General features: G+C 38.5%; 2 protein-coding genes across 4 annotated transcripts; one reads left to right on the top strand and one right to left on the bottom strand.

Moving 5' to 3' along the window:
* Nucleotides 1-1,067: 1,067 nt before the first annotated feature.
* Nucleotides 1,068-25,224, bottom strand: samd7 (sterile alpha motif domain containing 7). Of its 3 annotated transcripts, XM_088085721.1 has the most exons (11): nt 25,069-25,220; nt 23,840-23,893; nt 16,757-16,816; nt 7,685-7,819; nt 6,726-6,849; nt 5,101-5,225; nt 4,927-5,008; nt 3,451-4,115; nt 2,589-2,704; nt 2,391-2,501; nt 1,068-1,769 (listed from the first exon to the last, which is right to left on the bottom strand). In XM_088085721.1, exons 4-11 carry the CDS (start codon nt 7,785-7,787, stop codon nt 1,533-1,535), a joined length of 1,563 nt encoding a protein of 520 aa, XP_087941847.1. In that variant the 5' UTR covers nt 7,788-7,819; nt 16,757-16,816; nt 23,840-23,893; nt 25,069-25,220; the 3' UTR covers nt 1,068-1,532. The 3 variants fall into 3 exon arrangements, with proteins under 3 accessions (XP_087941847.1, XP_042354246.1, XP_087941846.1); XM_042498312.2 differs by lacking the exon at nt 23,840-23,893 and having other exon boundaries at nt 25,069-25,224; XM_088085720.1 differs by lacking the exons at nt 16,757-16,816; nt 23,840-23,893; nt 25,069-25,220 and adding an exon at nt 13,803-14,071.
* LOC121951829 (apolipoprotein D-like) lies at nt 14,597-22,481 on the top strand. Its single transcript, XM_088085722.1, has 5 exons — nt 14,597-14,719; nt 20,599-20,732; nt 20,931-21,052; nt 21,963-22,051; nt 22,172-22,481. Exons 1-5 carry the CDS (start codon nt 14,638-14,640, stop codon nt 22,411-22,413), a joined length of 669 nt encoding a protein of 222 aa, XP_087941848.1. The 5' UTR covers nt 14,597-14,637; the 3' UTR covers nt 22,414-22,481.
* Nucleotides 25,225-25,250: the final 26 nt, after the last annotated feature.

Genomic DNA, 25,250 nt, shown 5'->3' with positions numbered 1-25,250 from the left:
TCACCAAAACAAAGCTAATTTCTTGAACAAAATGTATGTGCCGCTTAAATCATATTGATATCATGCAAGTTTTTACTGTTTTTGGCTATGATAATATGTGTGATTTTGGTGATTCATTTATATATTTATTAATTGAAAAAACGTGCAGTCATACACGATTGTGGTTCAGAGGGGCTTTAAAATAAATACAGATTACAAATATTTAAGGTTGTATGTCCTTCCCCTAAGCCCAAAAAAAGGTCCCCCCAGTGCTTAGAAAAATATTTAACATGCCTCCCCCCTCTTTCTACCACCCCTTCTCCTCATAAATAACAAACAGTCCCTAAGTGCAATATTTGAAGTAGGCTTACTTGTACTTAACTTTAACCACTTTCATTTTCTGCTATTTAATGCGTATACCCCTCTACAATTCAGTAATAAATATCGCACATTTTTTAATGCCTTTACTTACTTACTTTCCATATTAAGATTAAAAATTTAAAATATAGTCAAACTATGATGTATTAGTATGGATAAAAATGAGACTGATGATCCCCTGGGACATCAACAAGCAACCCCATATGTACATACATAGATGCATAGTAAAAAGTAAGCCCCATCTTTACCAGCTGCAATATTAAAGTAATATAGCTACATAATAATGCATCAGTGGTGTACGTGCCTACAGTCTGTATGTTTTTAGCCAATTAGAAGTCATGCTAATAGTAAACCACACAGTCTGTGAGACTGATCGCTGACTGCTGCTGCTGATGTTTTATAATGTTCGTTGTTCCTACATCTCACCCGATGAAGGTCTGAGGGCCGAAACATCTAAAAGAAAGAGTCTTGTAGTGAAAGCACCGTGTACTGCAGTTCTCTTCTCTTCTATGTTCAATTTAGTCCTCCACACCCGTCTACAGCTTAAGTCAAGCATGTCTCCATATTTTAGTTTTTTGCTGTTATCATTGGATATGTTAAGAAAAATTGTTTTTTTTTCCAGTTTTTAAAACTTTGTGTTTTCTTAAAATATGTATTTCTTGATCTTCACTTAATTATTTGTTACCATGACAGAAAGATGGCACTGCAGCTTTTCTGTGTAGAAAAACCCTTTATTTACAATCCAACAAAAAAGTATCAAATATCTCACTTCAATATTTCATCATTCAGATATAAAACTATTGTGATTATGCGTCCTTATGATGGCATACTGGAGAAATGACACTTAAGCAGCTTGAAAAAATAAGTTTAAAGCTATGATCAGACATTTAGAGGCCTGTTAGAAAAAAGAAAAAAAAGGAAACATTATTTTTGACCTTCTTATTTTCTCGTAACTCCCATGAGTTTCACTCCAATGTTGTTAAAAATATATGTACATATATGTATATATATGTAAAATACAAATATTAGGACACACCTGGGCCTAATGTGAACTTGTGCATTGAACATCCAGGTAGCAAATAGTAAAAAAAAATCATCTTAATGTAAAGATCCATCACTGTTGCAGTTCAAGCCTGGTTAGATTTGCATCTGTCCACATTATCAGTGCTGATAAGTCAGGCTGTCTCACTGCTGGCAGATGGAGGGGAATTGTTCTCCATCTCGTGCAGGTGCTCTGTGGATTTGAGGACATCGGGGTCTCTTGGACTTGCAATCATCTCCTCACTGTTGCAGTTCACAGGGGAGCCGATCTCTGACGAGCGGTCGGTGGGCTTCTCTGGAGTGGCCTGCAGGGTGGAGGTGGAGAGCGGCAGGTTCATCATGTACAACATGTTGCCCAGGCGCCGGGACACCTGCGGACGAACAAAGACAGTATTAGACATGTTAGTGTTCAAAACATGTGTCAGTCTCTAAAAGAAGTGATGCCCCTGTAAAGGACAGGAAGTGCCGCAGAGGATAGGAACAATTATCAACAGCTGTGTAACAGAGCAATCAGTATAATGTTCCTCCCCGTGTGTTTTTCCACAGAAGAGATTTTGAAACGTCACACTACGAAAGGCACAGGTGCAAAATGAATGATGGCTGAGTTCAAATTAAGCTGCTCCACTGACTACGTTTAAGTGAACACAATATTTCTGCTTTTGCCCTCATGCCTAAAATACAATATACCTACCAACATGTTTACATGGCTGATGAAAATGAACAAATGTTCCTGTTTACATGCAGCGGTGCAAACTGATGAACATTCGCTAACATGTCGTTTATCTCATCAAATCAAACACTTGATTTCCTGCACTCTGGTAATATGTATACTCTAATTTGTGCCTTTTCTGCATGAGTTTATGGTGTAAGTGCCATTAATTTCGTCAGAATAAAAGTCCTCTGCTACTTACATGCTTTGACAAAGGACCCTCTTTTTATAATCTACACCTGCGCATGACTTCGAATGTTCAGTCAGAGTCTCTGTTTCCTACCTGTGAGCGAATCTTAAGAGCTGGTCCCAGTTTGAGCCCCATTGTGTCCAGCAGATGCTCGTCTGACAGGAGGGGCAGCGTCTCCCCGTCAATCATGTGGTCCTTGAATGTCTGCAGAGTGGAATAGCATAATGTTAGCACAAAAACACAAAGCAGAAAGAAGAAAGAAGACAGTTAGAAAAAATGGCAGGAACCTACCTGAGCGTATTCTGAACATGTTGGAATACTGTTGATAAAGTTGTAAACGTCATTCACGGTCCACTTCCTTATATCTTCAGACACATCATCGCCATTTAGAAAGAGATTGGGGGGACCTGGAGAAAAAATGTAACAAATATCTTTGTTAGTGTTGTAATAGACACATTAAATTAACCCAATAAGACCTGAATCTGTGTCAGAAAATCTGTGTCAGAAAATGAAATAATTAGGACGAAATGTCAAGAAAACTATATATTTTACACATATATGTGTGTATATGTGTATTTTTTTCTTTGCTTATATTCAGGTAATTATAATTTTTGTTACATTGCTCATTGCCTTCTTCCCATGATTTTGAAATTTCAGTGAGAGAAGCTCATGCATGGAGCAATCTGCCTACAGTTTTCAGGGACTGTGACACGTAACATTTAGTTAAAAATAACCATAAATCAATGCTTAAAGACAATCAACTGTGTGACCATACTCTGTAACTAATTTAAAACCTAAAGTCTGCCTTGTTTATATGTCTTATGTACGGTTGTCCCCTTTTTTCACACATTTGATGCGTTCATATTAAGTGTATTCTGTCTTATGTACTGTGATGTTGTTCCTGTTTTAATGTATTGTATTGTACTTTGTTATCTTTCTGTAGTTGTTATCACACCTGCGAGGGACTACAGTTTAAAAAGGGCAAAGCTGGCTAAACTGGCACGTTAACAGAAATATATATTAATGGACAATGTCCCTGTAATCTTAAATTGTATGAATGAATAAATAAATAAATAAAGTAATTAATTAAACCAGTTTGCTCAGGTTTAAAAAGGTTAATTTTCTATGTTTTCATTTATCTTCAGAAGCGTACCAGGTGGAAGGAAACCATTTCCGGGGACTGGGAACATGTAAGGCATGCCGCCAGCAGCGGAGGGATACATGAACTTCTCCTGGAAAGCCGAACACTGGCTGGACATGTCTTTATCAGCTGCACCGTTGTTGACCACATCTGGCCCGTCTTGACTGTTCACGCAGGCCTTACGCAGGCCCGGCTCGCCCTCTTTGTAGTTCTTCCTGCCTCCGGCGGCGAGTTCAGTGTCGATCTTTGCTTGATGATGCGTCTTGCTGGTGGGACACTCCTCCCCCATGTCCCCCTTCACCTCCACCTCTTTCTCCTCCCCTGATATGGCCCCGGGGCTCTGCTCTACACTCTTATCTTCAGTTTGGCCCTTCAGGTGGGCCATGTGGCTCTCTGCGCTCTTGTGAGCGGTCGGCCTCCTGCCGGCCCTGCGTCCGCGCTCTCTGTGCAGCGTGCTGATTGGCGGGTAAGGGCTGGCGGACATGAGGATGCTGTTTGAGTGCAGTTCGTCGAGGGTGGGACGGTGGACAAAGACGTCGTGGCCGTCGGGCATACGCTGGCGGCCTCTGAACGCCATGGGGTTGGAAGGGTACGACATTGGGTTATCGATTCCCATCAGCCCCTTCTGGTGGGCGTTCTCCAGCTCCTTCTGGTGCAGGATGGCGTTCATCTCCATTCTGAACACAAAGACACAAACATCAGACATATTTCTGAGTGATGATGAAGCCTCATTATCACTAGGGATGCATAATATATGTCAGTCTGATAAATTATCGGTCGATAATGGGACATTTTTATCATCATTCATTAATCTCATCATTAAAATTATAGCAGATAAACTGCACAGATAAGTCAGACTGCTTTCATTGACTAACAAGGGCAGAATCTGCACATCCTGACACAGTGGGACCAAGAGTCTCGTCTACACCCCAAAAACAAACAGTGACAATACAGCCTTGTTTTGACACTAAGGTGAAAGTTTTTATTGTTCATTTTGAAGTTTTTTTTTTCTTTTTTACCGTTAGCTATACATTTAAGACTGAAAATTACATAAAAGTCATTTTACTTCCACATGCTGGTATTTATTATGTTTATCTGCGTTGTAGGTTTTTATGGGGGCAGGGTCGTTGAGGGTAGGGCTCTTTTTCACAGCCTAAAGTTGGCAGAGATGGAAGATTCAAAGCAGTTTTTTGTTTTTGTTGTGTTAACAATAGAGTCGTTAGTTAGGTTTGGTCAGTAGGTGCATAACCAAAACACAAAGTTTATTACAGATTCATGACTTGGAAAACTTAGCACACGCATCCCAAATTAATCTTCAGTTTCCCAGCTTTCAGATGGCGTAAACCACTATTATGTGTATGTGGGTCTCAGGGGGTTAAAGTCTGACAATGCATGAAATGTCTCCATTTTATTCAGCAAACTGTGATGTAGATCTGTGTGTGGGTGGGATATTTCTGTGAGATGATGATGATATTCTGTACGCATTACCTGGCTATGTTTTGCTTGTGGATGAGCTCCTGTCGCCGGGCAACTGTTTCCATGGGCTCCGAGGGCAAGAAGCCATAGCCGGCTGAAAGAGAAAAAGACAGATGAGCTGTTAATGCTCATTCACATTCCTGAAGGTGATGCAGACAGGCTGAGTGTACTTTAGGCTGAACTCACCGGCTCCAGGGAAAGCTCTGCCAGGCAGGACGTTAGCGTGGGGAGGCAGAGGAGGACCCAGGTGAGGTCCCATGTGCATCTGTCTGGCATCAGAAGTTACCATCTCCGAGGGGGGAACCAGCTCTCTGAGGAGGGAAAACACGGAAAATCAGTCATCTAGACATGAAATCAAGGGGCTGAACATTTATAGACATATAATCAGATTATCTAACCCTTTAAATGCTTGGTGGAGCACGTTTTCAGTCACTATATCTTACTGAAAAAATGTGCGCACTTGAAACCACTGGGTCAATACAACACCAACACAATACTGGACATTTTGCCGAAAACCTCAGACAATTTGTGTTTCTTTTTCATGTCACACCCAAAATAAAACATGTTATGGCTGCAAACTGTTATAATCTAGTCTAGCTTTACATAAACTCATGTCTGTAATTGTTTTAATGTTTTAAGGTGAGCTTTTGTGTCTAACATCAGTCAAAATAACCATATTTTAGTTTGGGGAAATAACACTAATGTAGGGTTTTCACTTGATTATTTTATATTTTATTTATTTTTATTTTTCCATGAACTTTCAACCTGATTGAGACATCGCTACCATTCAGTTTAGATATTTTGTGCTAAAACAAAATCCACCAGATATCGCTGTGTCTGTAAACGGTCTGCCTTTTCAGTTCGCCTCCTAAAGGAAGTTAATAACGAGAAAATCAGTCCGAACACGAGGGCTCAGTGTGGTAGGATTTTCAAACGTAGGCATATCTTTTGGCAGATAATTTTTTTAACTTTATACAAAAAACAAATAATTTTCTAAAAACATGCTCTACCAAACAGTTGATTTGACGGTAAAGGTAGTGAAGCTAAGCTAATGTTATAAAAATTACCTATTTGCCACGTAATAAAAACACTTCTGATCATTCATCGCTGTAAAACGATACATATAATGTTATTCATTATCCATCCAAATAATACAGTTACAATTTAAAATCAAAACATCTTATGTATATTTACTGTTGTTAACATCCTATCTTTAATATTATTCCATTACATATTTGATGAGAAATTAATATGTATCATTTGTTTTTACCCAGTTTCTTTGATGTTTTAAAGTAGTCTTTCAGTAAAAATCTAGAATAAATACATGGAAATAATAATAGTTATTGTAATACTTCTAATTCAATGATATCATAATGATATGTTTTAGTATACCAACATATTACAAGCATTATAATAGTACATGGCTTGTAGTTGAGATTTTTTTCTTTCTGTTTTACAAATACGATGAAGCGAATTTACTGTGTAGAGTAGAGACCTATATTAAACAAGCTGTGGGGTCTGTGAAAAATTAACAAAACAAAAAATATTTTTGAGATTGTTCCAAGGACATAATAAAAGCAAAGAAAAAACAACACATTTTTCTGAGTGAGGACATTAAAGAGTTAATAACTGCTATTTTATTGAAACCGAGGCATATTTTGACCTCAATGAAACATTTAATTCAACAGAAAAGACAGAAAAAGATGTTTCTCTCCAGCAGTCCTCTTCATTTATGCGGCTGTAACCGACAATTCTCAGGCGTTCCCCTCAAAGCTACAGTTTCAGTTTTCAGAGTGAATTCGGGTACCGACCTCTCCATGAAGCGAGGTTCGAACTGCGCTGGGACCCCCTGTAACCTCTGCTGCCCCTGAGCGAGGATCTGTGGAGCCATGGCCATCTGGTTCCTCATTATCAGCTCTTGCCTCTGCCTGAGCTCTGCAAGAGAAGAGAAAGCACCACAGGTCAGCCAGAAGCCAGTTTAGCCACAAAACCTGAGACGTGCACTGACTGGGAAAACTGGAGACTGCAGGTAACAGTTTTCTAAAATCAATACAGGCAGAATCACAGAGCTGGTTTAGTCTGCTCCAGATTAGAAAATTTAGATGGTGACAGAAAATGTGTAAATTAAAAAACTATGAATTTGGAAGAATAGGAGGGAATAATATGTCTGAGCCTCTTTCTCCTTTTTTCTGTGTAATAGATTTAAGGAAATGTGACATCTACATATTTAGCACACAGACAACACAAAACTCCAGAGGCTTTTCTGAAATTCACTTATGAGTGATTTGCATGTGAACAATAGTGTGTCAGGAACAGCATGTGCATGTGTATAAAATGTATTTTTTTTAGGATTAATGTGCGTGTTTATGATTCATAAAACGTAATTACAACCCCCCACCACCTCCTCATGTATTTATTTTTTAATTTAATTTTTATCTATCTCTACTTTTTACTTAATTTTACTACATTGGCTGAGGGGATAAAGCAGGAACCCTTTGCCGCAGCAGCCTCGGGTTTGACTCCCGCTCAAGGCCCTTTGCTGCATGTCGTCCCCACTATCTCCCCATCATGCTACTGATCTATCCTATCTAATAAAAAGACAAAAATGCCCCCCAAAAATCTTTAATAAAAAAAATAGTGAAAAAATGATCAAATGTCAATATATAAAAAAAAAAAATCGATGAATTTAAACACATTTTATAAAAAAATATCACTTTTCTTGGACTCCTCTTATATTTAATGTTATTTCCTGCGTATTTTCATCTCTCACCTCCGGCTGACATGCCGTTGACCAGACGGTACCAGTGCTTCTCATCCAAAGCCCCCTGCTCTCCCATCGCTGTCATCTTCCTAAGCTGCTCCCGTGGGGTCATGACACACACGACCTTTGACCTCCACCTGAATACTGTGTAAGATTAAAAAGAGGGTCATTCCTACAAACTGAAAGAACTACTTTGACAGCCTGGTAACCATAATATTGCATGATATATAGTAAATTTGAAGTACATTTTCATAGAAAATTGAACTTGGGTGGATGTATACATGTTGTAATGTCTTATTATTGCCACCAGGGAGCGACAAATATTTACATTAAAGAGGCACTGAACTCCGGAAGAGGATGTAATCTCAATAAAATACTGAAAACAAGATTTGTCAGTGGGCAATGTCATCACATATTCAAGAAAACATAGGCAAAAAAGTATTCTATCAATCACACCTAATCTTAACGACATTAGTGGGCTGGTTTGTTGTTGCAGGTGTCATGTTCCAGATTGATTTAATTACCTAGTTTTTTTATTTATGTAAAGGGCAACTTTGGTATTTTTCAACCTGGATCCTATTTTTCCATGTTTTTGTGTATAAACGACTAATAATAATAACATTTAAAAAAAATAAATTCTTTTGAATTAATTGTAAAGTCCTTCGGTTAGTTTTTAAGGGCACTAAATGGCCTAAGTCCCTCTTATATCACAGATCATTTTTATCACCACAGACCCTGTTCTCTTCAACAGTTGCTCTTTTAACTATTCCCAAAGTCACTACAGAAACCTTTGGGAGATGCTTCTCTTACCTAAAATGGCCCTAAAATATGGATCACTCTGTCTTTAAATATTAGACCTGCTGGCTCACTGGAGAGTTTTAAACGACACTCTTTTAAATATAGCTTATAACTAGCAGCTGTCTGTTTTATTATTTTATGATTTTCTCTAAAGTTTTATTGAATGAGTGTTTGTATAGTTAGATTGCTTTTTAATTATCTGCTGTTTATTTCTGCTGCTGAATTATAAAGCACTATGTGCATGAATATTAATGATTCCATGTAATCTCTGCAGGCAGTTGAACACCGTTAAGTCATAAAAAGTGCTTGTTTTTGTCACTGACAGGCTCAGATTGTTATCCTAAGCGTCTGACAACAATATAGTAAGTTTCTACAGAGACAGACCTTCTTGTTAAAGAGTACAATCTTTTTTTATTTTCATTAAAATAAACATTTATTTTGTCCCTTATTTTGTCAACACATTTCATTAGAAGCTGTCAAAAACAAATTAAAATTCACAAAAACCATCTTGGCTTGTCTTTCTACTGTCCCAACAATTACCAACTCTGGTTTGGATGAAATAAATCCTTAATTCACCCAGTAAACTGTGAAAATATGCTGGCTCCATATTATGCTAAAATTACTGTTTATCTGAATGGAGTCTGGTGGGTTTGGCGATGGCGATTTTGGGGCTGTTTCTGGGTAAACAAAAGGGATCTTACTCTTTAACAGTTATTTATCTCTGTAGAGATCCTTTCCATAATGTTGTCAGACACTTATAATAATAATCTGAGCCTGTTGAAGGCAAAAACAAGCACTTTTCATAGATGTACATTGATGGTGCACAATCACCTGCAGCGCTTACAGCAGCCTGTTTCACCGCTGCCAGCTGCAGCCCTCTCGCTTTCAAAAGTTGTTGTTTCCATTAGGTACTTAGACACAAAAACAAAAAAATGGGAATATAAGGTCCAGGTTGAAAAGTTATCACTGAAAAATAAGTTAAATAAAAATATAAAAAACAGAGCCTAGAATAAAGTGCCAACATGGTATCAATGCACACACAGAAATTCAATCCCTAACCTTTGGTCCCTCCTCTTACCTCTTACCTCCATCCTGGCATTAAGCATTAATCTTAAAACCAACCTTAACCCTAACCCTCACTATACACCTAATCCCAAACTTAAATTTAACACTAAATCCAAATCCTAACCTTAATACTAACCCTTAAAACGTGCAAACCATCAGCAAAAATTCTCCTTGTTTGGACGATTTTTCTCATCTTTTCAAGTTTGCAACAACATTTGGTCCTCGTACGTGTAGTAATAAAAGGACACACACACACACACTCACACACACGGCCACATTGTTCTTGGCTGAGCCAGCAGCTTGTGTAAACAAGCCCAATCGACTTAAACACCTCCAATTAGCCTTCTACTCTGCAGAAATCCCATTACAAAATATGATACTGTAAACGACAGCACAATAATCCAGTTCTGCTAATCCAGTGCAATATGCTCCTGGGTGGATGAATCTGAATCTGCACACACAAATCCACCTCTTCAAGTGATATTAACTGATCATAACTGATGTTTGCAATGTTGTACAAACCGAATACCATATTTCCCCCTCCCCCAGAGAAATGCTGCTATAAGATTTGCCCTGAGGCCTCAAGCATTATCCACAGTCCCTCAAGTTCCCTCTGAAGCCCATCTAATCTGAGGGCTGTAATCCGCCTATTAGTCCTGCAACAGTCTGCTGGCTACATCTGCTGACCTGCCTGAGACCGCCCCGCTGGCCTGTCCAACCCCCTCCCCACCTTCCCAGGCCCCTGCTACCCCCAGGATCCTATTAGCTAAGTCCTGGCTATACAGCACTTTAAAGGGATGTGTTGGAGGTAATCCGCACGTTTAGAGTTTTACCCTCAGCAAACCTTGCCTGTAAGCATCCCGGACAATACACCCTAAGTGCTAAGCCTATTAGCCTCCATTAGCTCCCAGGATGTCCTAAAAACACCTTGGGGATAAATCTGGGGATGCAATCGGTTTATGTGGAGCTATGTGGTGCGAACACATGCACCCTACTTCCACCTACTTCTCTGTCAATGTCATAACGGCTAGCATCAGCAAATGAGGAGAAATGTATTTCAACATTTATGTGTCTGTAAATCCCGAGTGGGCACTAAGCTCTGAGCCGCAGGGCGTTGTGTAACCTATTATCGCCTGCACGTTCTCTCCACTGTGCATTAATGATTTACACTTTCACGTGTGATAAAAACAACTTATTTCAAGATGATGCAACTTTTTTTGAAAAGCTTACATACTTCTTATAAAGTAGAATAATCAAAATGTAAACAAATAAACAAATACAGAGGTTTGATCCTGAATCTCTACAAGAAAAAAAAGAGCCACAAACTGTAACAGGCTTTTGATTTAGGACAAGAGTGTTAAAACCGGACTGTGCCTCCCATGTATTAGCATTACATGCCAGCTGCAAAGATAGTTTTCAAAAAAATAAATATGCATTGATCTTTGAAAACACTTTCTAAATATTTCCAGAATTCCCAAAGACTCCAACCATCTGGATGAAAAAAGATGCAGTTTGTTGAACAATATAGCTGGGATTGACTAACCCAGTTGCTAGAAGTAAATGTTGGAATTTTATATGTTACATTCACATGTTTAATACATATCATATTAATGTTCCTAAAGTGAAGTAATAAATGAGCTGACTTTGTCATCTGGAATGGTGGATGGAGCGTCGCCGAGGCAAGACGTCAACCACCGAAACTGGTTGTGTTTTAGCAAGTCATTGCTGTGTTTGTTTTTTTTTTTTTTCACTTTTAAGTTTTAAATGTGGGCTTATTGTAGCTGCCAGTCGGTGTTTCTCCAGCAGTTTTTGAAGCTTCAAATGTGGGTGTTTTGAAGAAACCAGTGTTTTTCCAACAGCTTTTAAGCACCAAACCTGAGTGTTTTGTAGCGACCTGTCTGTGTTTTTCCAGCAGCCTTTTAACCTCAAAACATGGCTGTTTTATAGCAAACAGTGTTTCTCCAGCAGTTTTTAAAGCTCCAGACGTGGGTGTTTTGTGGTGACCTGTCAGATGTGATAGTGCTATGAAACAGGGTTGTTTTTTTTACCAAGACATTTCTGCTTTTCCAGCCTGGATTGCGCCCCCAAGCCAGGTATTTTAATCCAAAACATGACCTTTTCCTAATCATAACCACCTGGGTTTTGTGCCTTAACCTTAGTGTTGTCAAGGTGTAAAGTTTTCAACATATCTGCTCCATAATAACACGCAAGTGTAACATCTCTGTTGTTTGTAGGAACATACAATGCCATTTTTTCCCCTCAATTGGGTTGCAGTTACAAAACTGTATATACAATGTTTTTTGTAAAACTCAAGCAAAATATTAACATATCATTATTATTTTGTATGGAAATGTGAAACATTCAATTCAGTCAGTTTTATCCATGTAGCCTAATATCATAAATCACAATTTGCCTCACATGGCTTTACAACATACAACCTTCCTCTGTCCTTGGACCTGAACAGTTATATTTGTAAAACAACAAATGTTGTTGTTGAAACCTGCCTTCATAAGCTCATAGTCCAACAGGACAACATTCAACACAACACATAGCCCACTTATAATAAAACTCCTGTATAGATATAAACACATTAACATAAATGAAAGATTAGCTAAAGACTTAATACCTTAAAGTATGAGAGGTTTGCTGGTAATTTTGAATTGTTTCAAATTGTGTAAAAAGATCCGTCTACTATCTTTGTTTGGATTAAGAAATAGAATTGCAACATGGGTTAAAAAATAGTTTTCCTTGTGCAGCAGACACAGTATTTGTTTTTAATCCAGATAATTCAATACGTCTTTAATGATCTTATAAATATCAGCATCAGTAACAAGTATTTATGAAAAACAACTTTTTTTTGTTTTTTTGCTCCTGCTTAGCAGTGTTTTGATTCTTTCACAGTATTTATACCTTCTTTATATCAAATAAGAAATGGAAAAACTCAACTCAACTTCCGGCCACCTGCAGGCTGAAAGTTGAGTATCACTAATAGTGTGCCAGGTGGACCACCAAAATCTTTTGATTCACAATAAAAATAAATTGATTAACTCAGGGAATTTTGTTTTTATACGTTGGAAATAAATACGGTGCCGTATTGCATATAAGAGTATCAAAATAGAGCTTGTTAATCCACAGGCCCCAGAGTTTCAGGATAAGTTTTGATTTTCCATAATTCCTAGAAACTGACCCTTGGTCTCCTGTCAGTGGCCCCCTTGAAATGCAAGTTCCCTGCATTAAGGCCTGTTTAGTCACAGCTAACACTTTGATTAGCTTTCGCTTTAAGTCTTTTAAGTGAAGTTGTAGCCAGAGACTTAATGTGTATAACATCTTTAAACCTGACCTAAAACTTCTTACAGAATCTCACATTAAAGTTTGCATTTTGTGAGTAAAACTATCATTTACAGGTAAAAAAAACTTGTCTCATATTTCCTCCACAAACAGAGGCCACAACGCAGCTGCCAAATCCAGGGATTGGACTCCTTGGATTTGCTGTTGCCTGGTTAATCTCATTACAAGAATGAATTAAAGGGAAAAATTGCTGACGACTTAGATGGAGCCCCGAGGAGGTCATATCAGACAAGACAGAAGTATTGTCTAGTCCCTCCTAATCCGCCCTCACAAAACATGCTAAACCGTGTCATATTCTGTCAGTTACAAGAAGCAGATTAGACTTTATGAGTTGTAAGTGGCATGCTGCAGGTATTGATTTAAGAATAATTTATGGTGTCATAAGCTCATATGATAAAAAAAGATAACTGAAAAGGCTAAAACTACATATAAATCAATATGTATATGTAAGTAAGCATTTTAATGTAAAATCATTGCAGTTTGATAAGAACCAAAGATTAGTTCATCAGGTATTTTAGCATTATTTTCATTTCAATAAGCACTATTTACAGAATCTGGGCTAATTATTAGGTTAATTAAACAGATTTCAAGGTTGTTTCTCTAATCGCATTTGCCTTTAGATTAATCACTTACTGAGGGATCAGTAGCCTTTTATACAGTTTACTGCGCACATTATGCATGACAAGATTTACCATTTGAAAGTTTTACAGCATTGTGATGCAAATATTCCTTCCTGTGGATGGATTTTAAACTTGGTAATGGTTTTATTTTTGCTTCAGAGACATATTATACACTGGAAGAAACGCAGTAAATGTGATTTAAAGCAACTAAAATAAAACCTAAACAAATCAGTCACATATTGAAAAGTGCAAGAGGATAGTTGGAACATTAAAAGAGGAAGTTTTAATGGACTTACCTTCAAGTTCACACCAATGAGCAGAGCTTGGAACTGGTTTTGTCCCAATTCAGGTAAAAAAAAAGCAAATAAAAAGCCTCTGAAAAGCTGACTGACTGCCTCTCTCTTCACTGTCCCTCTTTCCAACTAAACGGCCTCCCGCTAACCAGCCAACTGGTCTGAGCACTGCCAGCTAACTGCCTTAACTAAAAAAGACCTTTAAATACCGATTCATTTCATCTCCATTAGATGGCCTTATCTCCTGCGGTAAGCCCTCCCTGTCCTGACATCACTATGATCTCCATCCAACTGCTCACCGCACCTTGCAACTGATGTGTAATTACTGAAGCAGCACTGGTCCTAAGCATGGAGCGCTAAACCTCTTTCAACGTTTACCTCACTAATCCCTTGTTAGCACTTTAGACCATAGTTAAGACACCTAAATGCTTAGCTTCCTTTTCCAGTGGCAAAATGTCCAACCCCTCCTTAGCAGCTCTATGGCCACCTGCTGAGAAGCTCCACAATGCTGCTTGTAGACTTTAAAAAAATCCAACAGATCAGTCTTGTTTTTGTTTTTCCTCACTTGTCTAGTTGGGGTGTCAGAGGTATTGTGCTCCCCAGGGTGCCAAAGGGTCGACCCAAACATGCTTGATGGTAATTTGCTAGAAATCCGACTAAATGTTGGCCGGATGATCCTCTCAGACCTCTTAATCTGACAGTTTGTGCTCACCAACCGCTTACTGCATGGGCCTGCACTTCATTGAATGATGTTTTTCTTAATGCCAGGCTGGCAGAAAGGTGTGCGCAGTCGGGGGGCTGATGGTAATTGTGCTAAAAAGCAGACATGATATGAAGGATGGGGGCAGTGTGGTGTTTCTGTCTCCTTGAACAGCCTGCAGGTCAGTACAGAGCTCTTGGAGAGTTGAGTCAACACAAAGGTCAGTGAACCCTTGTTGTTTATCATATACATGCACATAAACACTCAGCTGCCAGTTTATTAGGTACACAATTAGCTAAAGCTACTGCAGTCTAATACAACAGTCCTGCAATTAATCCTTCCTTCATACAGGTTATAATGTTTAGTTTTTGTTGAAACTGTTTCAGAGAGATGTTTGATTTAACTCTGTGACCATTTTGGAGGCTGTAGTTTGCAGAGGTGTGTACTCAAGTCATAAATTTGATGACTTTAGACTTCATTGAAAAAAAAAAATCATTGCAACTCAATGTGGACTTCAACACCAATGACTGACTTGACTTGGACTTGAACCTTCTGTCTTCAAAATACTTGATACCTTCCCCCAATCCCACAGATCAAAAACTGTTATTTAAAAAGTGTGCCACGAACACGGACTTAAAAAATAATGGACATAGCCACCGTGACGTCACCCACTGGTTAGTGGATTGCTGTTTTGACAGCCCGTTCTCATTCCCAAGTTGTTTAACCGTTTGAAACCTGGGTCAATATCACTCTTCTTGTGTTGCATTCGGACACCTTTCCCCAAGCATTTAAAACTTTTAACTCCAAGCAAATTGGTTCAATTTATTTATTTTTTTTTAAAAACACAGGAAAAAAGGCAAAGAGCGATTTGGCAAGAAATTACAAAATTGCTAGAAATTAGCAGATTTGGAAAATTGTTTTTTTTTAAAAAAGCTAATTAAAAGCATCCAAAGAGCTATATACTAATAAATTGTCATAATACTCAATATAATTTTTCTAAATTTTATAAATTTTAAATGATTTTTATGATATTTTCTTTTTTTGTTTCTTTGTTTTTTTTGTAATGTACTCTTCTGTATTTTATTTTATTTTAATTATTCATTACTTATCTAATTTTCAGGTAATCTACTTGTACTCTTGAAAAAAATCAAGCCAATATGCCAATGTTTCAAAATTTGTTCAGTGATTTCAGTGTCAGTGACTGACACAAGAAGGCATCTTGGGGCTGTGGAGGAGCGAGAGGCAGCTCGGACTCACAGACTGTAGCAATGACTCTCAGACAGCCTGTCACACAAGCGCACTTATTTATGTGCAACTTCAGGCAGAGTCGTCATTAATGTTGAAATTAGCTGCAGAAACCAAAACCGTTTTTGTACCAGATTAAAAACTTCTGCTGTAAAGCTGGGCATTTTAACATGGGGGTCTATGGGATTTTACTCTGTTTCAGGGCCTCGAATGACCAGTCGAAAAAGTTTTTGGACACTTTTCTATTGAATTCATTTTTTTGTGGCCAATTTGTGTTTTACAAATCTGATAAAAGGCATTTACTTTATTTTCATCTTCTCTTTGATCTGCCACCTCATACAAAAACATGCTGCACTAAGGACTGGAGGACACTGAAGTCACTGTCATGTTTCCCCAAATTATGTCCCGGTGACGAGCGCCATACAGCTAATTATTCTGCAGCACAACATGAAGAGCTGCACCTGGTCGTCAACAAAGCTTTGGTGCTCTGTGACATTCAAATGACGCTCATTTGGTATTGAAGGAGGTCTACTGTGTGCCAGGAAATCACTTTAACACACCATTAGGGTGCATTACATTACACATTACCCCAAAATCAGGCTTTTACCCTCAGCGTGCTGCAGCACAGATACACAGACACATTATAATGTGTCAGTGTGGAAGGTTTCACCTCTCTGCAGTCGTCCAGGTATGTTGATGTGGTTCTCTGCAGGCAGCAGGGGGACCTGGTGTGGCCTCACGCTGCTATAGCATAATTATGGAGAGATGTCATTCTGCACACCATAGAAGTGGCCCGACCATTAGCTTTAATAAGCTGTGTCATTTGGCTGTGACCTCTCACTGAGACCTGCTGCGGCTGGATGTGTGTGTTTGGTTTGTTGGAGGGACGCTGTTTCTGAGCACCAACAGTCTTTTATAGTCCCATTCATTCTAGCATTTGTTTTAATAGTTAGTGAACCTCTTAAAGTAATAGGTCACCCACAAAATGATAATTAGTAGATGAGTTACTCACCCTGTGTTACGTTGAATATGTGAAGAAAACGTTGTTTTTCTCATATGCATCCCTGGTGAACTAAAAATCAAAAAATGGAGAAAAATTAGGATTAATCGTAGTAAATGGGGTCCATGTTTCACAACAGCAAAACTATATTAAAGCATCTGTTTACAAACTATCACACAGCTCATGAAGTATATTCTAAAACTCGTATGGTCAGTATTTCCAAACACATGCATTTCCTCTAAAACCACATTTATACTAAATATTTCTAACACTCCTGCATATAAGTAACTCATCAGGGCTCGCTGTGCATTTGAACTCTGCTTGTGCATTCAATGGAGGCCAAAAAAAAAAACAGAGATCAAACGGTGCTTGTCAAATATAAACCAAGACTATCTTATTAAGTTGCATATTTCTTGCCTCAAATGTTTTTAGAAACATGTTTTAGCTTACCATTTAACTGTTATACAAAATAACCATTGTGTCACATATCAGTTTGCATTATTTGATCCACCAGCAGGAGCGGTTTTTTTTGGGCTGGTGCGGTGCGGTGCATAATGGTGGTTGTAGATTTTCAACCTCTTGAGCAAAAGCAAATCCCTTTTTCTCCATTTTCTCTGGTTATGTAGCACCAGTTTCAAAAGAATTTGCTTCTTTCTACTGCAGAAGATATCCTAGTTTCATTAAAAGGCCACCCTTACAGCAGTGAAATACTTCTTTAGTTTATATTATTGTGTGACTTTGGTGTTTAAAATGCTTGGTTTGGATTCAGCAAAGTCACACAAAAGTAAAGTCAAATTACTGTTTTTGTCAGTGGAGTCTGGTTTTGAAGTTGGGTCTCACTTTGTGTAAGAGTTTGTAAATGAATGTTTTGATAGTCAAAAGTTTTGCTGTTGTTAAACAGATTTCATTCCCATTCATCAAGAAGTTTCTCAATTTTTTGGATTCTTCATTCACTGTCAGGGCATACGAGAAAAACACAGTTTCTTCCTGCATTGAAAATAACACAGAGTGGGTAATTGTTATACAAATAATCATGTTGTGGGTGAAGTATTCTTGTAAATGTTTTCTCTTTTGGTCTATTTAATTTATACTGAGTTGCAGCTACATCCCTGTTTTGTTAACAAGCCCACTTACTTCACTGAGTTTTATTACATTCACTAAACACCTCTAAAAGAAGACATTTCCTCTGTTTTTTTCTGCAGGATACAAGCAGGTTGATCATTTTTCCTGAAAAGAGACTACTAAAGGACTTAGGAATTAAGTGAGCAGAGCTTTAGGACATCTAAACCGCTAATTTAGGAATCTCCTAGGTGTAAGCTTTTTATAACGGATTTCTGTTCGTCTTGTGTGCACCCAGCATTATAGAGTCACAGTGAGGCGAACGGATCAGAGCAGGTTTAACCTCCAGAAACAGGCTCGGCTATAAATTCACTGACTCAGAGCAAACAACCGTCCATCTTCTGATTACAGAAACAATCTGGTGTCCGGATCTCCTGCATTTCCTGTCTTCTTCCCCATAGAATGACAAAGCTGTAAATCCCTCAGAGGTGAAGCATTACGTCTTTTACACTCAGTGGAAAGCTTGTTTAGGCCTTGATTACCGTGAGATCCTGGGTAGTAGGATTCTTCGGGATAAGGAATCCCTGAAATAACTGGCAAAGCCTTAAGATCCTAGTTGTACTACATTCAGGAACTACCCACTGACACAGTGAAAGTCTTTTATGCAGTGGTAGAGGAAGTACTCATACATTTAACTTCAGTAAAAGTAGCAATACTGCTCTGTAAAATACACTGTTCCAAGTAAAAACCACTATTCATTATAGATTATAGTGTAAAAAAGTAAACAACAACAGCAATTAACATAAATGTTCAATTCAGGATTTAATGCCATCTAGTGTTGAGGCTGTGGACCTGAAACTTCTCCTGAAGCGTGCGCCAAGCGTGGAGAGCTATAGAAGGCAGGTTTTCATTACAGATTTGTGCTTTAGCAATATTCTCGAAATGTTGATAAAATACAATTAAGAAATAACTGTGTTTCCATTGAGTGATGTTATGCGACTTCTCTCACAATAACATTCCAAGACGCATGGCGGTGGATGTTCAAAACATTAGCGGGTTTATTTCTTCCGCAGCCACCACACAAGCGAAGATGGCGTGTTATGTAAGAGATAACAGGAAGGCAAGCCCCTTATATGTCGGAGCGACCATATGAGGGATTTCTGGGAGGTGATAGTCCACGATTTCACAGAGGAATTGTGGATTCAAAACTTCTTGATGATCCACTCAACTTTTGAAGACTTATGCGATGCTGTAACACCTCTTGTAGCAGCTGCTGTATTTATGCCCGAGGGAGATCGTTCCTACCAACAAGCACATAGCCCTAGCATCATGTGACCTATGAATGCCGAAGGATATTTTTCCGTTGCAGTTTCGTGAAATATGGCTTTTTCAAATCACCTGAAATACTACCTCATGCAAGCGTAAGAACTTTTTTGCGAAAAAATTGTTTTTTTTTGAAAATTGACATGTTTAGGCATTACATTTCTGCAGGGGGTTACTGCAACAAAAACTGGGTATTTTAAGCCTAAACACGATGTTTTTCTTAACATAACTAACTGTGTTTTGTTCCCAAACCCAACCAAGATAACCATAATGTTTTTACAATATAAAATCAAAAAACTGATTTCAACATATTTTTCTTTTATTCTCTGATGCTCTGAATAAGTTGCTAAATTTATCACCAGTCACCTCTTATGACTAAAGCAGCTGAGAGTGTCTGAAAAGTTACTAAATCTTGCGTAAGGGTTGAGTTAGCAACACTGACAAAAATTTGTGAGCAGTTTCATGTAGGAACTATTTTATTTCTACCAAACTACACTCATCAACTGTATTGCTGCACAGAAGGAAGCGTGCATCTATGTTACAACACACTTGAGGAGGATGCCGTTTGACGCTTACATCTCGCTCGAACACGAGCCCCTCGTCCGTGCACACTTCCCCCTGTGCTGCGATACAGTAAAGGTGTACTTTAGTAGAAAGGAAAATAGTTCCTACATGAAACTGCTTACGCAAGAGGTGTGTATTATTTTGAGTAACCAGGTAATGATTTCTGGAAAGAGACACTGGTGGCACTTTTAGCACCAAAAGCCGAGCGCCATCTAGTTCCATTATATTGGAGAGGAGGCAGACATCTGTTCGACTGATATCTCCAACACTCGATAACTCACACCAAAATACTCCAGACTGATAAATAACACTAGAGGTAAAAGGAAAAATATATTTTAAATATATTTTTTTAATTTCTTAATAATTGGCTCACAAAATGTGCTATTCCAAAATGAAATTAAAGATAAATCACTAAATTGTATTATAATCCATCTACAGAGGAGTCAGCAGGATTCATCTTCTGGGTAAAAACTAATACTCGTATAAATTTTGATGTTAATCCATGAGTCAGTTGTTGAGACATTTTAATCTTGAGCAAAGAAATGGACTGATTAACATCACCATCCAAAAACTACTACTATTTGCTTAATTTCCAGGAGGCTGTTAGCGTCAGCAGCACAACAGTTATCTAACATTTACACCAATCGTCAATCACCTCTTCATCTGTCAGGGGCCTCTTTAAACACAAAATGTGAACAGGTGCCTATTCTCACAAAATCTTCTCAAAATACCCTCACATGTAAATATGAGGGAGGGCGCTGAAAAACACGGTCACTGATCTATAAAAACCCCATCAAAACTCCGAACATCACTTCTACCCAGTAACACAGGTAAGAAAGTCACGTGTGATGTTCTTCTTTTTTCACCTGCATCAATTTTTCTAATGTATTTACATTTTTTTTGTTCAGGTTGTGGAGAAAAGATGAACGCCATCCAGGTGATTTCCCTCACTCTGCTGTCCGCTCTGGCGGCCAACGCTCAGGTCATCAGTCCGGGAAGATGCCCCAAACCTGCCGTTCAGGCAAACTTTGATGCCGCCAGGGTGAGCACTAAACCTTTATATATTCTGTAGAGAAACCAGGCAGCATGTGTTTCACTTTCTTTCATCTAAATTACAGAAGTTTACAAATTAGGCCTTCTGGGGCGACCATTTCTCCCAGTACATAAAGATTGCACTTAATGCCTCAAGATTCTGCAGCTCTTCATCAACAACAACTTATTCCTTGTGTTTCCTCTGCAGTACCTTGGTAAGTGGTACGACATCCAGAGACTGCCTCACACCTTCCAGAAGGGCGAGTGCTGCACTGCCACCTACAGCCTGAAGAGCCCCGGAGTCGTTGGTGTCCTCAACAAGGAGCTGCTGTGAGTACTCGCCTACATCTAAATTTTATTTTTTTAATTCATTTTATTATTAAAAGCACTCTGACTTCTAAAACTTGCTTTCCAGAGCAACAACTGAACATACAGGAGGTCTATTTTAACTTACTTATTTTTATGTTTTTATGTCTGTGAGGCACTTTGTAAATTCTTTCTTGATATGTGCCATATAAAAATATATATATTTTTTTAAAATAACAGATTTATCATTATTATTATTATTATTATTATTATTATTATTACTATAATACATTCCTCCCAGCAATTTACCAATTAGTATTTTACTGGATACGTTTAAAAAAAAGTTTATATTAAATTTAATTTAAAAAAAAAAATGAAAAAGTTTTGCGCCTCCTGTAATAGTTACATTTCTGGCAATAAAATTACTAACTCTAACTTTCATAAAATTGCTTTTAATTGCAGTTTTTCTTTTTGTTTTATGCTTTTATACATTTGATTATTCTTAAATTTTTATTCAACATCTTTTATCTTGGTTTCTATTTCTTGAGCTTATTCAGTTTTTGCAATTGCACTCTGTATTTAAAAATATGTTAAATATGATTTGAAAAAAATTTAACGATTTAACATACAGCAACGTATTGCACTGTGTATTTTTATGTTTTTATGTCTGTAAAAGACTTTGTAAATGTGTTCTTGATATGTTTTGGTTTGGTAATGATTTAAAATAAAGTGAGCATCAATAATAATATTCCAAATATATAATGTATAATTATATAACTCTTTGAAAGGGATCATTCTACCTAATAAGTATTTTACTATAGTAATATCTTGAATGTAGAACTTTTACTTGTATCGAGTTATATTATGAGTACTTCTTCCACCACTGGTTGTTTATGTAAATGTTCATAATAATATTTTGTACTGTTTTTTTCAGTGCTGATGGGACCATTAGCAGCATCAGTGGCTCTGCATGGTCTAAAGACCCAGCTGAGCCTGCCAAGCTGCAGGTCTCCTTCTTTGAGAGTAAGGACCCTGAATTTATTACAAACCTTGGACATTTTACAATTCCAGCACTTGAAGTTGAGTCTTTTGAAAAAACTTTTAAAAAACCTTTTCACTTGCCTGTCCTCTCTACACCTCCAGACTCTCCCCCTGCTCCTTACTGGGTGCTGTCCACCGACTACGACAACTACTCTCTGGTCTACAGCTGCACCGACCTCGGTGTGCTGCACGTGGAGTTTGCCTGGATCATGAGCAGGCAGCCCACCCTGCCCGAGGAGACCCTGGAGGAGCTGCACAGCACCCTGTCCTCCATCGGAGTCAGAGTGGACAAGCTGCTCACCACCAACCAGGACGTAGAGTACTGCAGCGCCATGAACCAGTAAACAGACTGAGATGTGTGGTGCTTCTGAAGTACCTGTCACCGTTTGCCTCATGCAAAGTCAATGCAATAAACTTATTCAAACATTAGTGCAGCTTTTGGTGTCTTCTTGACAACAGCAGCTTGTCTCAGTATTCTTTATTCATTTGTGAATTATTCTACCTTACTGGATTTTTTTTTTTATAGTGGCATGTTTTTGAGTATAAACAGTAACAATTATTCTCTTTGGGCTTCCTGGTGACTACTTATTTGCAGAATACAAACTTTTAATAAATAACTTATATCACACTGTAATGCCATTGTTAACAAGTATTATTTATTAATGTAACTATCAAAAACTATAAATCCTCCTGTGTGCACCCTTAAGTGAAGGCTGCTATAATCTCAGAATACTGAGATTATAGCAACAAAAACACTGTTGTAATAAAATAAAATATGTTGTGATAGGAAAAATTATGATTGGTGACAACTACTGTACTTAAAAAACCCACTTAAAATGTTCTTGTACCTGCCTACAGGTCTGTGAGGGATTTTGGGCCCCATAAAAAGATATCACAACACAAGCCTGGGACCCAATCAACCCATTCAAAGCTTTAGATAACTTTACCTTTGCAATACTGTACTGTACTGTACTCCACATATTTAACACATATACTCAATGTTCATATATATATATATATATATATATATATATATATATATATATATATATATATATATATATATATATATATATATATATATATATATATAATTACAAGGTTCTCATGATGTGTTCAGTGTAAAAAAAATGTAGTTTTAGATGAGAAACTTGAATGAATTAAGTTGTTTGTCAGAGAAATTTGTTGTTTTCAGTATAATATAAAATAGATATTAGAGAGAGGGAATTATGATATATTACATAGGCCTAAAGAAAATGGTCTTTTAAGGCAGTTATTTTTTTCAAAGGTTGTTTCTTATAGTTGTTTCAAAGATGGTGTAATTAAGGGCTATATAATGTTAAGTTATTTTAGTTAGTTATTTTTTGACAGTGTAGGCTTCTTTGTTTTCCTGGCACAAAAGAATAATAATAATAATAAAATCAAATTAAAATAAAAAAAAAAAAAACAAAAAGTATAACAACATATAAGCAAACATATGTTATTGGGATGCCTTGCCAGGGGCACCAAATATGCTAGAACCACCACTGCATATAAATATTTTTTCTATTCAATATAGTGACTACTTGTTACTGTTTATAGTTTAAATACTTCTGGACTTTTATTTGAATAACATAATGAATTCAGGATTTTTCTTGTAATGGAGTACTTTTTTACTGTGGTATTTCTACTTTTGAGTAAAACATGAGTACTTCTTTCAGCACTGGTAGAAGTTTGATTCTTTCATAACCAAACTTTCCGTTACTGTCAGCTGACGTGTGATTTGCTCACCTGGTTCATCGGTAGGGCGGCTGTGGGGAGACAGGGCTGCTGAGGAAGCTGCATCTGTAGTTTGGCCGGATACCAGGCAGCAACAGGGAAAACTGATTTAGCATGAATATCTTACTAAAAATGAGAGCGTATTTTACGGAAACGGATTAGGGCCATTTATGATGGTGAAAATAATTTTGGGCAAATCGAGATTAAAGTCGAAATGACGAGAATAAAGTTGAAATTTCGAGAAAAAAAGTCGAAATGTCGAGAATAAATTCGTAATATAATTTCGAGATTAAAGTCGAAATTACGAGAATAAAGTCGAAAGGCGAGCGGAGAGCCGCGCCGACCTCTGTGTACTTGCCCGGCGAGGGCTGCTCGTGGCCGGGGTGATGGCGGCGGGGAGGTGCCCCTCTCCTGTCTCCCAGGGGGAAGCTCCGGAGAGCCGCACCGACCTCTGTGTACTTGCCCGGGGAGGGCTGCTCGTGGCCGGCATGCTACTACCGAGGTTCCCCGGGATGAATTTCCATCGTTTTCCCCTCCTCCTCACCACCAGGCTATTCAGCATGACTCTGCAGAATCGCAGAGTCAGGCTCACCCTGACCCCGGCCTGGCCTCCGGGACACCCGCCTCGATCCCAACCCACCCTGGGGGTCTCATCTGACCCCCAGAACCAGCCGTGGCTACCTCAAAAGAGTCAAAGTTACTCCCGCACTTTAGCCGCGACTGCATTGAGGGACCCCTGCCCGCCGTGGGTCCCCTCCCAGCCGGGTCAGGTCACCCCGAGCTGGGCCTCCGGGACCCCCGCCTCGATCCCACCACGCCCTGGGGGTCTCACCTCCCACCACTCTGTGCTGGCTGGTGGTGGCGAGGAGGAGGGGAAAACGTTGGAAATTCATCCCCGGGAGCCTCGGTAGTAGCACCCCGTCCACGAGCAGCCCTCCCCGGGCAAGTAAACAGAGGTCGGCGAGGCTCTCCGCTCTCCTTTCGACTTTAACCTCGAAATTATATTACGACTTTATTCTCGACATTTCGACTGTAATCTCGAAATTTCGACTTTATTCTCGAAATTTAAACTTTATTCTCGTCATTTCGACTTTAATCTCGATTTGCTCAAAATTATTTTCTCCATCATAAACGGCCCTAATCCGCTTCCGTATAGCAATTTAGGCTAACACTTGGTGGAGCAAATTTAGCTTATTTCAATATGGCCGAACAGGTTAATTCCACCGCTCACAGTGACCCACCTTTCTTTGTGAAGAACAAGGTGACACGCTGTCGCCCTTTCTCCGGTTTCTTTTTGTTTCTGGTCGCCAGACTTTTCTCTTAGACGCTGTTATTTGAGGGTCATGAACACCGACTCACTTAACTCTGTTAGCAACAACCGTTAGCGCCAGGTGTATCTGCAGGACTGAACCATTTCATGAAA

This window comes from Plectropomus leopardus, chromosome 12, assembly GCF_026936395.1.
Source record: "Plectropomus leopardus strain MGB_pleo_1.0 chromosome 12, ASM2693639v1, whole genome shotgun sequence".
Taxonomy (NCBI): Eukaryota; Metazoa; Chordata; class Actinopteri; order Perciformes; family Serranidae; genus Plectropomus; species Plectropomus leopardus.
Note: the sequence above shows the minus strand (reverse complement) of the source record. Positions and strands in the feature narration are given on the sequence as shown.

Excerpts from the sequence above, each read along its gene's own strand:
- LOC121951829 (XM_088085722.1), top strand. The coding sequence starts at position 14,638 with ATGGGGGCAGTGTGGTGTTTCTGTCTCCTTGAACAGCCTGCAGGTCAG. Across the intron at positions 14,720-20,598 it reads AGAGTTGAGTCAACACAAAG|GTTGTGGAGAAAAGATGAAC; the intron begins GTCAGTGAACCC and ends TTTTTTGTTCAG. Across the intron at positions 20,733-20,930 it reads CAAACTTTGATGCCGCCAGG|TACCTTGGTAAGTGGTACGA; the intron begins GTGAGCACTAAA and ends TTTCCTCTGCAG.
- samd7 (XM_042498312.2), bottom strand. The coding sequence starts at position 7,787 with ATGACCCCACGGGAGCAGCTTAGGAAGATGACAGCGATGGGAGAGCAG. Across the intron at positions 2,705-3,450 it reads AAATGGTTTCCTTCCACCTG|GTCCCCCCAATCTCTTTCTA; the intron begins GTACGCTTCTGA and ends TTTTTTCTCCAG. Across the intron at positions 2,502-2,588 it reads CATGTTCAGAATACGCTCAG|ACATTCAAGGACCACATGAT; the intron begins GTAGGTTCCTGC and ends TCCACTCTGCAG.